This window comes from Dipodomys ordii, unplaced genomic scaffold (assembly GCF_000151885.1).
Source record: "Dipodomys ordii isolate 6190 unplaced genomic scaffold, Dord_2.0 Scaffold150, whole genome shotgun sequence".
In the NCBI taxonomy this organism is placed as follows: Eukaryota; Metazoa; Chordata; class Mammalia; order Rodentia; family Heteromyidae; genus Dipodomys; species Dipodomys ordii.
In genome coordinates, this window is record NW_012267366.1 from 901,790 (window position 1) to 918,571 (window position 16,782).

Below are 16,782 nucleotides of genomic sequence, written 5' to 3' on the forward strand. Positions count from 1 at the left end.
AGATTCATAAATTGTAATTACTGAATAATGACTTCATAACAATTTATATCAACAAGAATCTGCCTATATTAAAAACAAGCTGGCTGAGCTTAGTGAAACATGCTTGTAGTCCTAGCTACTTGGGGAAAGAGAAAGGGAAAGAGATTGCAGTTCAAAGCATGTCTAGGCAAAAACTTAGCAGACTTTTATCTCAGAGAAGTTAATTTCTAACAAGTAGGTCAAGTGACACTTCTAAGTACAGTTGAAGAACTACTTCTTGAAACACAAGTTCTCAAATATATTTAGTAATATTCTTCCTGGATCAACCAACTGTCCCCACAAAGCAACTACTAAAGCTGCACAATTAACCATCTCAGCAAATAACTGCTTAAGGATATTTTTCTCATCTAAAATAAAATTATTTAAAATGGCATACAAAGAGTAAGAAATAGAATACCCTGATAAACTTGATGGGAATTTGTTATGGTCAAAGCTAGATGATATAAAAATCAGGAAGACTGCAAGGAACCATTGCTCATACCTGTAATCAATCCCAGCTACTCTGGAGACTGAGATTTGAGGATTATGATTCAAAACCAGCTAGGGCAGATAAATTCTTGGAACCCTAATCTCCAATTAAATAGCAAAAAACTGAAGTGGAGCAGTGGCTCAAGTGGTAGAACACCAACCTTGAGTTCAATGCTAAGCAAGAGGGCTAGGACCTGAGTTCATGGCCCAGTATAGGCACAAATACAGAACCCAGGGAGGCAAAGTAAGTGTGTGGCACAACATCCTATCAACCTTGAGCTTGAATCGTGACTGGAATCTACCATTTGCTAACTGTATGATTTGGGGAAAGTTATTTGGTTTCTCTATATCTCTCCATACCTATTAAAGATGAATAATTTATAATTACATTGAAGGTTAGGATGTAGAAATATCTAAGTAATTCTTTATACCTTATCACATGTTGCTTTCTCTTTAATCCTCACAAAAATGTTATTGTAAGGCAATGTGGGCATTTTTATCTTGGTCATGTATATGCATATATATACACATATACATATATAAGCAACGCAGTTAATGGGGCTACTATACTACTAATTGTATTAGTATGTCAGGGATGCTATTACAAAGTACCACAGACTGAGTAGTTTAAAAGGCAGAAATGTATTTTCTTACAGTTTTGGAGGCTGAAATCCAAGATCAAGATGTGGGCAGGGCTAGTTTCTGGTACAGTTTCTCTTTTCAGCTCACTTTGTCCTTACATGGGTTTTTTTCTATGTATGCAGAGACAGACAGAAAGGCCATTAGCAACATGATGAGTGTGAGCTCCAATGTACCTTCATCTTATGAGGAAAGTAATCTCTGATTTGGGCCTCACACCTAGTGACTTCATTTAACCTTACATCTTCAAAGGCTCCAGTCCTAATACAGGCACATTATGTGTTAGGCCTTTAGTAGGTGAATTGGGGGATACAAACTCAGCCCTTCATAAGAATATTCTCTGATAAGGGCCAACAGACTTAGCCAGATAAGGAGGGAAAAGCTAACTCTTACTAAACATGGAGGAACTAACAAACTACAGACCAGAAAATTCTCACCTCTGGGCTATAATCATAGGCTGCTCTCATTTTGCAAATTAATTTCTATTGGAGCACAACTACACTCATTTATTATTTATATTGTCTGTGGCTGCTCTCCTCTATCCTGGTTAAGCTGACAGCTAACAAAGCCCAACATATTTATCCACTGGATTGTTTAATGTGCCAATGGCCAGGAGTTCATGGCTCACACTTATAATCAATTCTAACTACTGAGGAGGCTGAGTTCTGAGGATCACAGTTTGAAGTTAGCCCAGACAGGATAGTCTGTGAGACTCTTTATCACCAATTAACTACTGAGACAGAGCAAAAAGTGACAGTGTGGCTCAAATAGTAGAGCTCTAACATTGAGCAAAAGAAGCTCAGGGATGGCACCCAGCCCCTGAGTTCAAGCCCCAGGATTGGCTCCAAAAATGTGCCAAGTCTTGAATTAGACCAATGTATTGTTATTATTATTATTTCTTTTATCCATAGCTCATACCATGAAAATATAATTCTTGCCCCTTCATTGATGAGACAGTGAAAGCTCTGAGAAGTAAAGTGAAATCTGCATTCACACATCTGGAAGGAGAAAGACCACAGCAGCAATTTAGTGACTTGAAATGGTGCCTTTCCTGGCCCCCTCACATCAGAATTTTCTTTAGGCCTCAGAAAATTTTGTATGGATGCCGCTGACAGGCCTGAGGGTGGAGTAAGGCACTGGGCCTCCACAAGAGCTTCCCACAGTTTTCTTAGCCTTGAATGTTAGAACTATTGTCATTCAAGCACGAATTTCCCACTGTCTCTATTTATACTTTATCAGCAATGTCTGTACCTGTTACAGGTCCTCAATTTCTTGAAATTTAATTTGCTTCAGTTTATGTTTGATGTCAGGGCATGTGTTTTAAATGACGAGGATTTGCATAGAAAGCAAATCACTCACATTAAAGGAGTCTTGTAATAATTATGGAGACCTTAAGGGGTTTCCAGGGATAAGTTTGAGACTCTTACTCCCAAATGTGATGGTTGTTCCTTTTCATTATTAGGCAGCATGTTCCCAGCTCTTTTCAGCATTTGATAATAAACTCATAGCATGTTTTCTACTGTAGGAATAAAAGAAGCATGTGATCACAACATGGGTTCCTATTTATAGGCATTTCTCTACTCAAAATTATTCCAAGATCCTCTTTGGATTAGTAGAGGCATTTTAAAAATTATTTATGCATGAATCCAGAATCTTTCCATTAGGCCTATGGTAGAATCTAAGACAACAAAACTGCAATTGGCACTAATCAGATTGTTGAATTTCCTGTCCATACAAAGCAGGAAGATTAATCTTGATTGATTGGATGGAGAAGGGAAAATTACCTAGGACAGCAGTAAAGCAAAATTATGGATGTGTCTGGGAGGGTATTTTCAGAAAGAATTAACTAAATGGAGAAGACTGGCCCTGAATATATTCAGCCTCAACCCATAGACTATGGGTCCACCTAGAATAAAAACAGAAAAAGGAAACAATGTGTAAATACAGGTATTTGGGCTGGGAAGGTGGCTCAATGGTAGAGAGCTTGCCTTGCATGCATGAGGCCCTGAGTTCATTCTTCAGCACCACATAAGCAGAAAAAGCCGAAGTGGTGCTATGGCTCAAGTGGTAGAGCGCTAGCCTTGAGCTGAAGAGCTGAGTGCCCAGGCCAAGAGTTCAGGCTCCACAACAAACAAAAAAATACAGGCATTCTTCTCTCTGCTTCCTGGCCACTATCATGTGAGCTGTTCACCACCACAAACTCCCTGCCATGACAGAATGAACCTCTGAATTTGAAAGCAAAATAAATCCATTCTCCTGTTAAATTATTTTGTCAGGTAATGTGTTACAGGGACAAAACAGTGACACAAAGAGAAATTGTTTATCTATAGATTCAAGATTCATTCTGTTTTAGTATATCCATTATCAGTTCCTCTGAGAACATTTCCATTTCCTTTCCATTTCCTGTGATCCAGCCAAAGCACTTCAGGTCTGGCCAATCATACTAGGCCATATTCCCCAGACACGATAATTGATCCAGTGGAAAGAATGTGACACAATCATAGCAAATTCTCTACAATACTAAGGACAATGAGAGAGAGGCCCTTTCTTGCACTGTGGTACTGAGCTGATGGAGGCAGAACATCAGGGATTAAGTCTTGCCTGTGGCTTTATCCACCCCCAAGGATGTGAACTAAGAATCACTTTTTTCCTTTCAAGTTTATTCAACCTAAACTTTCCACTCAAAGTTGCAAATGAGCTCACTAATACCACACATTTCTAGGGCACCCGAGGGCTTCTCAGAAACATGTACCAACAATTTCCAGGGGACTTATAATATTAAATAGTAGGATTCATGAGTCTTCATTCATGTTACAATCGTAGAATTCCCAGTTCATCCCTATGCCAGGTGGAAGGGGTTTAGAAATGGAGAGTTCACAGTTAAAACATGATTTTCTGATCTATCTACTGTCTTCCCTTAGGCATAGAAGTGCATTCTGGATGTGCTGTCTTCCATTCCATATCTCCCTGTCCTTCAGCCCTTCCTGGAATAGAAACAGAAGAAATTGTTGTGCTCATGAAACTGTACTCATGGTAATGAGGAAAGTAAAGATCAAGCAGGATTAGTGACTGGCCTAGCAATATTGACAAGGCTTGATGGAGTGTGATGGCCAAAATCTGGTGCTAGGGCTGGACTCCAATTCTACTAGAAGTTGCAGAATCTCTGAAGAAATCAGCAAGGAAAAGTTAAATCGGCAGTCTGCTATCAAGTACCTACAAAATTATTTTGTAGGCATGACTGAAGGTAAGAGTGTTTTCTTTGTTCTCGATAGGAAAACTTAATGAACCTGTCTAAAGCCCCTCTCATTAGATTGTTTAACTGTCTCTAAAAGAGTAAGTTATCACTTAGAATTTCCAAACAAAAACTTCACCATCTACCCTGTCTCCCCAGGAACAGTACCAACTGAGGCCACCTTCACCAGCCAATGCTCTGGTTCAAGAGACTGGAAGATGCTTTAATATTGTTTAAACTGTGTGCCTACATATATTTTCAGGTAATAATAAATAAGCACCTCTGGGCTGTTTCATTTGTTGGCAGTTTAATTTGGCTTCCTCAGTTTCACACTGAAGGGAATTGAAGTAAATTCTTAAAATGCACAAGGAAGGAAAGCTCTTTATGTTGAAGGTGGTCCGCCAAGGTGCTAATTCCTTTCCTACTAGGTTTTTCCCAGGACTGTATTCCTCATCCAGGAATTTCCATGAGCTTGGTGGTTCACAGGTCCAAATTCTACTTTTGAATAAATAAACTAGCTAAAGTGCTCAGTTGCCTTGGGATTAACAGAACAGTTTCTGAACTTACATCGCCCTCCAGTGGCAATTTCTTAGATCTTTTTGTTAGAGAGTTTCTTACTCCTAAAATTGAGATTACCACTCTCCTTCCCTCTAAAGTTGTCAATTATGGTTTAATTCTCACATTTGGTCAATATGAAGTGTGAGAACGGCTGATAGTTTAGAAATAGTGACTGCTGAGTCACAAAAGCGGAAGATGTAGTATCTGCTTTCATGGTTCTCAAAGTAAAAGAGACTTTTCATGTTTTTAATTCTAGTCTCCATTCTGAGACTATAGCCTCAAAACAGGTGGGGAAAAAAATCACCAAAACACTGGATCCAGAAAGTTCTCACTAGTAGCACAAGACCCCAAAGATGAATGACTCAGTCTGCCACAGTTATTCAATATCATCTCTGAAAGATATGATCTATGCAGTGTGAGAATTTAAAAATACAAAGCATCATCTGTGAGGACAGAGAAAACGTATGTAGATATGAACTAGAAAGATACCTCTATAGCATAAGAAGCTCACGGGTCCGTGGTCAATATAGTCAATGAGTTTTGGTGGCTGGTTTAAAAGAATTCTGTCTTGTTTTCTAGAAAATGATGGAGTAGAATTTAGGAAGGCAAATACAGAATAAAGAGGTTTATCTTCAACTGAAAGAAAATGGAATGTTCTTGCCATCCAGCCCACGTGGAGTTAGTAGTTAAGCTTATTTCTCAGATACAGTAAATTCCTTTGGTTCACCACCTGCCATGCTCCACCCCATATGCCTTTTGAATTAAAGACCAGGTTTATCATTCTGTAAATAATACTAGCCTAGCTCTAAACTCCTATTCACCAAGTATTCCTGACAATTCTAAAAACTGTGTGGAAGTGTGTATCCTTCTGCTTTAAAAAAAATGCTGAGATCATGACTCCTTTTGGACCAGAATATTTTTTCTTCTACAGATTCCCTCCCTCCAACTTCCTCTTTGGAAGGCAATTACTATTTATATTATTGAGATGGAATCTTTTTATGTTGTTCATTTAGGTCTCAACTCCTGGGTTCAAACAGTGTTCTTACCTCAGCTTTCCAAGTGGCTGGCTGGGCCTACAAGTATATACCGCCATGCTCAGCTTTGGGGGACAATCTTAATTTAATCTCTATATTCAAGAACTCGAAATCTCAACAATATTAATGAAAGGTATATATTTTCCCTTTTCGTGTCTAATGTAACAGTCTGTATATAGTAAGAGCTCAATAATTTATTAAAAGCAAAGCAAGAGCAGGGTGCTAGTGGCTCATGCCTGCAATCCTAGCTACTCAGGAAGTTGTGATCTGAGGATGATAGTTCGAAGCTAGTCTGGGCAAGAAAATCTGTGAGACTCTTATCTCCAATTAACCACCTAAAATCAGAAGTGTCACTGTGGCTCAAAGTGCTCTAGCCTTGACCACAAAAGCTCAGGGATAATGCCCCATGCTGACAAAAAAATGAAAGAAAGACTGAAGGAAATAAGAGAAAAAGAGGAAGAGGAGGGAAAGAGAAAAATGATGATATAAAAATAAAGTAGAAAAAATATTTTACAAGAACCCAATATTCTGTAATAACCAACAACCTAACATTCATTTGTCTTCCTTAACAAATGTCCTAAGTGTACTTCTAAAGATTTTGTTTCTAATTTGTATTAAACAAACAAATGTATCACAGTAAATGGTTTAAAGTGATGGTTCTCATAGTGTTTTGTGTAATATTTGGGAGCCAGACAAAGTGTTTTCCCCTATTATAAGGTTTTCCAATGATCAATATCACCAACCATCAAGAATATATAAATAGATATCCCATCACATATATTAGAATGGTTAACAGTAAAAAGTCAAAAGGTGCCACGTATTTAAAGCCTGTAAATCTAGCTGCTGAGGAGGCAGAGATCTGTGAATCAAGGTTCAAAGCCAGCCTCAGCATACAAATCTGAGAGATTCTTATCTCTAACAAGCAAAAAGCCAGAAGTGATAGAGTACAAGCCTTGTACCAAAAAAGGCCCAGTAGTGGCAACCACACACAAAAAAGATCAAAAGGTGAAGTGATATGTAGAGAAAAACAAGCACAAAAATCCTGTTTAATATGGGGGGAGGATTGTAAATTGGCACAACCAGTGTGGGAAAAAAAAACACAGAGACTTCTCAGAATGTTAACTGCCATGTGAACCAATAATTCACTACTACAGACATATCAAAAGGAAATGAAGCCAGGTGCTGGTGGCTCATGTCTGTAACCCTACCTACTTAGGAGGCTGAAATCTTAAAATATTAATGCTAATTAAGAATCATTGCCTTCAGAATAAAGATTATTACTAAGGACATTTTATTTGTACTGTGCTGTATCTTTATAAATTAATGACAATAAATGAAATTATGTGAAGACATGTTTATCTTGCTATCTAGTATTTTGGTGAGGCAGTATCAAACATCCCTCATACATCCCCTGGCCTCAAAGATGGGCACCATATCTGCTCACGGTAGGAACTCAGAAAATGTTTGCCTACCAGCCTGCCCTACAAGTGTGAGATTTACCAACAGCCATAACTGTGTGTATCAATTCCTTAAAATCCCTTTAAAGCTGGGTGTCAATAGTCTGTGCCTATAATCCCAGCTACTCAGGAGGCTGTGGTCTGAGAATTACAGTCTAAAGCCAGCCTGGGCAGGAAAGTCTATGAGACTCTTATCTCTAATTAACTACCAGAAAACCAGAAGCTGAGCTGTGGCTCAAAGTGGTAGAATGGTAGCCTTGTGCACAAAAGCTCAAGGATAGCACCCAGGCCCTGAGTTCAAGCTCCACAATAGACCAAATAAAAAGTAGGAGGGGAAAGTAAAGTAAAGGGGTGAGATTGATTGGAACATACTGTAAAACAATGTGTAAATCTAATAATGAAACCCTCTCTGTATAAGCTAGTAAAAAGGTAAAATGAAAACATATACCTACATATACACACATGTGCATCATGCAAACACATATACTGCAATGGTTCTGTTTCTCGAAGAAGCCTGAGAGACAGTTAATAGGACAGAGATCTAAGCACAAATATCACCCCAATGGAGTGGCTGCCTATGCTTGTAACTTCCAGGGAGGTGTAACTAGACAAGATCCTTAGGCAAACTGGCAGAGAGCCCACAGAGCAGAAGGCCATGGAAATATTTCAGCACTTATAATAACTATTCCCTGTGTTATAATTTGCAGTGAATTACTTCAGGTAAAAATCTTTATATTGCATTTGCTTTAGTGTGTATGTATGTGTGCGTGCATACACGTGTCTCTGTGTGTGTGTGTGTGTGTGTGTGCACATGTATATAAGAAAAAGATCTTTGCTGCACTTTGATTTTACTTTTTAGATATTCGCATCAACAGTTCTGAATTAAGGCCTTACATCTTTGGGTTACTGCATCGGAAAGCCACATGATAGAATAATATCACAAACATCTGTACCTACCAGGATTTAGGAATTAAACAATGCATTTCAATATCTCCCAATGCACATTTCACAAGAAGCCACGTTTCATAGGGCGGCACTAGAGAATAGTCTGTCATCTTGTCTTTTGTGGCTTTAACTTTCCAATCCCATTTTACAGTGAGTGCAGCCCACTCAAGGAAGCCTCCTGCTCTCTCCTCCATGGCATTCATCTTCCACTTTCTCTAGTTTCCTTCCACTTTGACTTCTCTTTCCAATTCAGAATGCTTATCATAAGAAATGAAACGACCAAAGAGAAAAAGAATATATTTAAGTTGGCTCATTGTGCATTTTCTTCCTAGTAAGGAAACTAAACTGAAGCCAGAAAGTTCTTTGGTAAATAGAATGAGAGAAAAGAAAACCAAAATCCTTGAAGGATAATACCATCCATTTTTGTGGCTTTGACATCCCTCCATATCTGAAGAGTTACATTGCCTTCTTTGCAGCCAGCTCTTTCCCGAGTTCCAATTTTTCTCTGAACTGCTGCTTGGATATTTCTCTGCCTGGATAACCATTATTATTTCAACTCTGACATCCCAAAGTATGAATTCATCTGAACTGTAAATCTATTTCTAAAAATAAATATTAATACTTATTTTTATTTTATTTAATGTAAACCTATCACTGTATTTTCTAACATTGTCAAAATATTAAAAATTCAATTAGCATACATTAGCAATAGGAGGGGGTTTTCATTGTGACATTTCCACACATGCCTACGTTGTATTCTGAATAGTCTTCCCCACTATCACTCTCCCTTGGTCCCTCCACCCTCCCTCCCTCTCTCTCTCTCTCTCTCTAATGCCACTATTGGGGCTTGAACTCAGAACCTTGTGCTATCCCTTAATTTTTTTCACTCAAGGCTGATGATCTACCACTTCAGCCTCACAACTTCCTCTTGTTTACTGCAGGTTAGAAATAAGAATCTCTCCAATTTTCCTCCTCTGGATGGCATTGGACTGGGATTTTCAGATGTCAGCCTCCTGAGATTTAAGATTATAGGAGTGAGCCACCAGAACCTAGAATTCCCCTTTCTAATACTATTTCAACAAGTAATATTTATTTTACTCATTTTTTTCTTACTTCTTGGTGTTCTTTATGCAGCACAATGACAATTTCAGGATAGTTTCCACTATGTTTCTCCTCTTCAAAAGAATAGAATGTTTGGAAGCTCCTTGCTTGGAGTTTATGATTTTGAAATGAAAAGCAAATTAAATACTCACTGGAACAATAAAACTGTGGAAAGAATAGAGAACTGTAAACAACAATAAAGTATTAAGCCATCACAGTGGCTCCCAAAATCTCGGGAGGCAAAGATCTGGAGGATGGATCAAGGATCCAAATCAGCTAGGACAAAAAGTTAGCAAGACCCTATTTCAACCTAACTACTGAGTTTGGTGGGGCACATCTGTAATTGTGTTGTGGAAAATACTAAAGGAAGAAACAAGAGTGACACTTGGAGAATTCGAAAACTCAGGTTTGTTATTTCAGTGGGCCCAGAGGAGTTCCTACCTCAAAGACAGAGCCCCAGCCAACAGGAGTTTAATCCTTTTATAGCGTACAGATGTTCTCTAGTGGTTCCCGTATCTCAAAAATTATTTGAAGTTCAATGGTCAAAGTAGTTTCTGGTCAAGCTTGCTTTGGCAATAGGAAGCTTTTCCTTACGAAGTTGAGCTAGCTCTGATAATGACAGCTGGGGGATTGCAGTCTGAAGGCAGCAAAATGGGGTGGCTGGGGAGCGGGGTGGGGGGGTGTGGGGTGGGGCACCTGCTGGCAGAATAAAGAAAAAAAGTGAAAGATACAGGAGTTGGGAGGAGAAAAAAAGAATTCTGAGAGACATGAGGGTGAGAAAGGACTATTATGGGACAAAGTTGCGAGTAATGGAAATTGAGGGAAAAAAAAAAAAAAGGACTTTCCACAGAGCTGAAGTAATAGGAGAGACTGGATAAATGCGAACAAGTGTATCCAACAGGAAAATGTGAGCGTAGAAAATGAACCGAAAAGAATAGCTGTGGCCCAAGCCCTGACTTACGTAACTTTTACCCCTGTGTACATCACCTTTACAATAAACGTTTACGAAAAAAATAAACTATGGCCGAAATGAGGCAACAGGAAATGGCGGGCTAGGGGCAAGCGGAGCGCGGCGGGAAGGCCAGGCCGCCAAGCACACGAGGCCGGAAGTTCGAGCGGCCCCGCCCCAAAGAGAAAAAAAACAGGAAATGCAATTTTTCTCAGGAAGATGGCCGCCACAGGTGTGACGTCAGTGGCCTCGTGCAAACACACATCCGGGTATCCTGGTAACAAGCAAGTTCCACGAGAATCCAACGGTTTTCTTGGTCAGTTAGGAGCAGTCTTGGGACGAGACTAGTCCTCCGGCTCCTGACTGGGACTTTGCGTGCCAGAGCCTGGCTTCGCAGCTAGGCCTGGACTTGTACAACTGACTCTAGATTGAAGCTAATGCCTTCTAGAAAGCTTACCTATCTGCCACAAAAGTGAATTTTGAGGCAATCATGTCTCATTTTGTTGTAAAGGATCGATGGGACTTGGAAGACGAACTCAGGTCTGACCGGCGAGATGCTCCGGCAGCCTCCAGTAGAGACCTTGGCCACCACTCTGCGGCAGCGTCCAGCAGAGACCTTGGCCACCACTCTGCGGAGTCAAGATTTTCTCAGCAGAGAAAATCGGCCATGCTGCAAGAAAATCCTCAGGACAAACAGGAAAGCAGAAGGTCTTACAGTCGTCGCCATTCCCGCCATGCTGGGCGGCGCGGCCAGCGGAGCGCTCCCGAAAACCGTCCTCATGACCCTCGAGGAAGAGGCAGCGCGACTGACCCTGGCTTCCGACGCCCTCGAGTGGATTCTTCTGCAAACCAGCAGCAGCCGGCATACGAAGACCCACGAGCGGGCTTCTCTGGCTCCAAATATTCTCGAGGAAGATCTCTTCAGGAGAGAAATACTCCGTTGCCACAGCACTCATCTCGAAGCCATGGTGACAACCGAGGGAGTTACTCCTCCCAGCACAGCCGGCACTACGACTTCCATCCTCAACGGCGAGGGCAAGGACGAGGTCGAAGCCGAGAAAGACGAGAGAGACGCGCTGCCTGGCTGAAAACACTTCGAGGGCAGCAAGCCACTCATTCCGGTCGATTCAGCAGGGAAGGAGCAGGTGCAGAGGCTGCCGCCAGCAACTACAAGGCCCCAAACCCAAAGGCAGACGGAAGCAACAAGTCTGACGTGGAGAACGCTCAGGCGAACACCATCACCACACCATTGATGCACCCTCCGCTGCCTTTGATGCCACCTCTGCCATCCATATTGGCTCCTCCACCGCTCCCGGTGCCTCCTCTACTGCCCATGGTGACTCCTCAACTGCGGATGATGGCTCCGCCACCGCCGCCCATGGTGCCCCCTCCAGTGCCCAAGATGCCGACTCCAGTGCCCATGGTGCCCACTCTAGCGACCAAGATGCCCACTCCAGCGCCCATGGTGCCCACTCCGGCACCCAAGATGCAGACTCCAGTGACCAAGATGCCCACTCCAGCGCCCATGGTGCCTACTTCGGCGCCCATGGTGCCTGCTCCAGCGCCCATGATGCTCACTCCGGCACCCAAGATGCAGACTCCGGCAACCAAGATGCCCATTCTGGCACCAAAGATGCCCACTCCGGCGCCCATGGTGCCCACTGCGGTGACCAAGATGCCCACTCCGGCGCCCATGGTGCCCACTCCAGAGCCCAAGATGCCTACTCCGGCGCCCATGATGCCCACTCCGGCACCCAAGATGCCCACTCCGGTGCCCATAATGCCGACTCCAGCACCCAAGACGACGACTCCGCCACCCATGATACCCACTCCAGCACCCAAGCTGCCTACTCCGGCGTCAAAGATGCCCACTCCGGCGCCCATGATGCCCACTCCGAGACTCAATAGGCCGACATCGGCACCCATAAAGCCAACTCCAGTGTCCAAGATGCCGACTCAGGCACCTAAGAGGCCCACTCTGGAGCCCATGATGCCTACTCCAGCACCCAAGAGGCCAACACCAGCACCCATGAAGCCGACTCCAGCGCCCAAGAGGCCCATTCCAGTGCCCATGATGCCCACTCCGGTGCCCAAGATGCCCACTCCGGTGCCCATGTTGCCCACTCTGGCGCCCATGGTACCACCTCCACTGCAGCCACCACTCAATCTTTCATCGTTGCCTACCAAACAATGTAAGCAGCCTGAATCCACCAAGGCCAACAATCCAGATTTCACTCAAGCTGCTCGCAATAAAGCTATAGCAGAGAAGGCGATTGAAATTGTTCGAGAATACTGCCAGATCAGCATGACTTTCATTACCGTGGTAAGGATGCTAATTTCAAAAGATAATTCTTTAGAAGTTCGTCTCCAGTGCGCCTTACGAGAGAAGTTACGAGAGATTGGTGACAACTTCGCAAAAGAATTAAGTGATTTCATCAATGAATATGATGCTCAACTGGCGAGAGAGCAGGCAAAGAAAAATTAGTACTCAGGAAAAAAATCAATAAAGTTCTAAATGTTATTCTGAATTGTGTGAATTTTTAATATATAGAATTTTGGTAATTTAGAGAGATACTTTGATACTTGATATTTCCAATAGCAAGTAAACATTTAAAAGTCTATTTTTATTTAATCAAAATGTTAAAGAAATTAAAATATGAAAATTTTCCTGTATTTAAAGCCCTTAATTCATATTCAGCCCAATACCAAATGATGGTTAATAGGTTAAGCTTTGCAAAAGCAGTCCTGAAGAGCAGTCTTGTGAATGTTGGTTCTACAGGGTAGGGTCATGGTTTTGTTAAGTTATTTTGGTTTGTTTTTTAGCTTTTGGGTTTTTTTGCTTTTTTGCTTTTTTTAGTTTGCTATTTTAATTTGTTATCTTAATTTAATTTATTTACTTATTGTTGTCAGTTATGGGGCTTGAACTATGGGCTTGGGCGCTGCCCTCAGCTCTTCAGCTCAAGGTGAGTGCTCTACCACTTAAGCCACAGCACCACTTCTGCTTTTCTGGTGGTTTTTTGGAGATGAGAGTCTCACAGACTTTCCTGCCTTGGCTGGCTTTGAATTGTGATCCTCAGATCTCAGCCTCCTGAGTAGCTAGTATTACAGGCGTGTGCCACCAGGACCCAGCCTATTATTTTTTAAATAGGTTCTTAGCTCTTTTCTGTTTGGTGGATTGTTTTCTTTTAAGTTTGTTTAGATATTTTTGTTTTGATTTCTTAATTTTCTTTAGTTTTTCTATAGTTTTGGTGGGAGGTTGCTCTAGATTTAGTTACTTTAGTTTCTACTATTTTGTAGATTTTAAAAGATTTTCAAGTTTGTTTTCCTGATTTGTTTGCTTAGGTGGTTTCAGTAAGAGTGTTGTTGTTCATACAACGAGACCCGGGAATGCAGTGTCTGGTAGGCAGAAGGTGAACCACACCATGCGGTTATGAGCAAAGTTTATTGGCACATCACATGCATATATACAGCATACAGGCAGTAAATTTGCTGTCATGAGAAAGAAATTAACCTTAAAAGTTTTCTGAGATTGTGGACAATGAGAATTAACAACCTTTAGTCAGTGAGCAGGAAAAGTTAATCGTCAACAAAGGTGAAGGGGTCTCATGTGATCAAAAATTATAAAGAGGAAGCAAGGTGCAGGTGGGCTCCCTTAGAAACACAAAAGGGGATAATGAGGCATTGTTCTACAGGATTATTCAGATGAGCACCAACAGCACTTTCCTCACGTCCTCCACCAAAGTGGTCTTGGTGGGGCATCGAGACCTTCCAGATAGGGAAAGAGCTTCCTCACTCCAGGCTGGAGGCTGTAGCTGGGTACCCTGACTTTTGCCAGGATTATGGAGGAGCATTCTCCTTGTTCACCAGCATACATAAACCTCACACAGCACACAAATCCTCAGGCAGGGTCATGCATGCAAGTCTGTGTCTTCAACAAGAGGGGATGGTGTCAGATTCTAAATGAAGTCACTTTGCACATGCCTTTTCAAAACTAACCAGAGCCGGGAGATCAAAAGAAAATTGTTAATAGGATGCCTATCTAATGTTTATACTTGTCTTTCTTCTAACTGGACAGGAACTTGTATCTATTACCTGCTATTTCTAATTATAGTGGGTCTCCCATCCATACTATATAGCCTAGAGAATGCACGTCCAGCAATGGTAAAGGCAAGAGGTTTGGTGTAGGGCTCCTTCAGCAGTTTGGGTCCATGGAGAAGGGCCAGGAGGTAGACTGAGAGACAGAGGAAGGGGTGTCCAGCAACACCTGCCACTATCCCTTGTAAGGTTTGTAGAAAGGAGCTCTCCATGTGGTTTGTTCAGGCGGAAGAGTTTATTAGGGAGAGGTGAACTGCCTGCCCACACAGGATGTAGTGTGCAAAGGCAACACCAGATGGAGGTGTACAGAGAGTGAACTAATCATGGAGATTGATTATATAGGAAAAGGGGGAGGAGGTGTGGCCACAGTGAAGAGCAGTTAAAAAGGTGTGGCCACAGGGATAACCTCAGAGCCTGGGGGACCTCCCACTGCCCCAGGTGTGCCAGTTACCTGGGTTACAGATGCTGGGCAGGGACTTCTAGGGAAGGGGTCATGGAGGGAGAACAAAAGGAAGGGGCCATTTTTCCCAGGCAGACCTGATAATGTTCTTTTAATGTTCTTTTTTTTTTTTTTTTTGAGTCCGGTCATGGGGCCTGAACTCTGGGCCTGGGCACTGTCCCTCAGCTCTTCAGCTCAAGGCTAGCGCTCTACCACTTGAGCCACAGCGCCACTTCCGGCTTTTTTTTTCTTTTTGCTTATGTGGTGCTGAGGAATCGAACCCAGGGCCTCTGGCATGCAAGGCATGCGCTCTACCACTGAGCCACCTTCCCAGCCCCTCTTTTAATTTCCTTATATTTAATTTTGTTAAACAAATTTTTAATTCTTTTAGGTTATCCTTTTTGCTTGATTTTGTGGGTGGGGTTGGTTTATTGTTTTTTAAAAATTTTTTTCAGAGGGAGAGCAATTTGGTAGGTATTGCGGCTTGAAGTCAGCAGCCTCACACTCCACTTATTTGCCCACAATTGGCTCTCTACCATTTGACATATGCCTCCAGCTCAGCTTTTTGCTAGTTATTTTGGACATGAAGTCTTGAAGACTTTTCTGCCTGGACTGGGTTTTAACAACAATCATTGTATCTCAGCCTCTTGAGTAGGATTACAGATGGTAACCACCAGCATCTGCATTTCTGCATTTTATAGTCAACAATGGTAGGTGAAAATATTAGCAATTTGAGTTGTGATTTTATTGACCATTGATTGCTTTTCTTAGGCTTTCTAACATAACACTAAGCACATAGCTGTAATAAACCAGTAATTTGGTATCATAGATGCTGTTTGCTTTCAAAACAATTCTCAGTGATAAAATAGAACACTTAAAACCTCTGAGACAACTTGGGCTAAAATAATAATCCAAGCTACTCAGGAGACTGAGAGCTGAGGATCTTTGAAGCCAGTCTATGAGGGAAAATGACATGAACTGAAAGCATTCACCTTTCCCACTGACAGCCATATCTTAGAATTGTCCTTACTGCCAATACTGCTGCCTCATCCCCTTCCTGTCCTTCTGAAGAAACACACCTGGAGGGCTTCAAAGGAGCCTGAGACCAAGGCCTCCTTTGATGTTGACACCCATGGACAACACAGATGCTTTTGATACTTTGAAATTCCTCAGTCAAAGGTTGGGAACAAGGCTTAGTGGTAGAGTGTTTGCCTAGCATGCATGAAACCCTGGGTTGAATTCCTCAGTACCATATACACAGAAAAGGCCAGAAGTGGCACTGTGGCTTAAGTGATAGAGCACTAGCCTTGAGCAAAAGAAGCTTGGGGACAGTGCCCCAGGCCCTGAGTTCAAGCCCCAGGACTAGCAAAAAAGTTTCCTCAGTCAAAATAACATTGCTCTCTGACTCTGCCTTCATCTCACCCCACTTCCATCTGCCCTGCCTAACTTCACATTGTAAGGGAGGGAGCACCACTTTTCTTCAGCCAGGTTGAAGGACACTTGGTCTCCCTTCTCAGGTTTTCAGCCCAAATGAGCCTGTTGGTCTTTAGAGTTTCTGCTCTTTATTCATACTCTTAATTCTAGAAATATTTCCTTATAGCCTGAGCAGACAAATCCAAGAGACTATTATCTCCAACTAAGTAGGAAAATCCAGATTATATATGTATATATGTAAATAGATAGATAGATAGATAGATATGTCGTAAGGCTTGAAGTAAGGGCCTAGGTGCTATCACTGAGCTCTTTTGCTCAAGGCCAGTGCTTTGAGTCACAGCTCTACTTCTGGTTTTCTGGTGGTTAATTGTAGATAAGAGTCTCACAGACTT

The 16,782-nt window shown here is 42.0% G+C and overlaps 1 protein-coding gene across 1 annotated transcript; it reads left to right on the top strand.

The window, feature by feature from the left end:
• Positions 1–10,912: 10,912 nt before the first annotated feature.
• Positions 10,913–12,330, top strand: LOC105997626 (histidine-rich protein PFHRP-II-like). Its single transcript, XM_013032102.1, has 2 exons — positions 10,913–11,567; positions 11,651–12,330. The coding sequence occupies exons 1-2, from the start codon at positions 10,913–10,915 to the stop codon at positions 12,328–12,330; spliced, it is 1,335 nt and encodes a 444-aa protein (XP_012887556.1).
• The last annotated feature ends 4,452 nt before the right edge of the window (positions 12,331–16,782 follow it).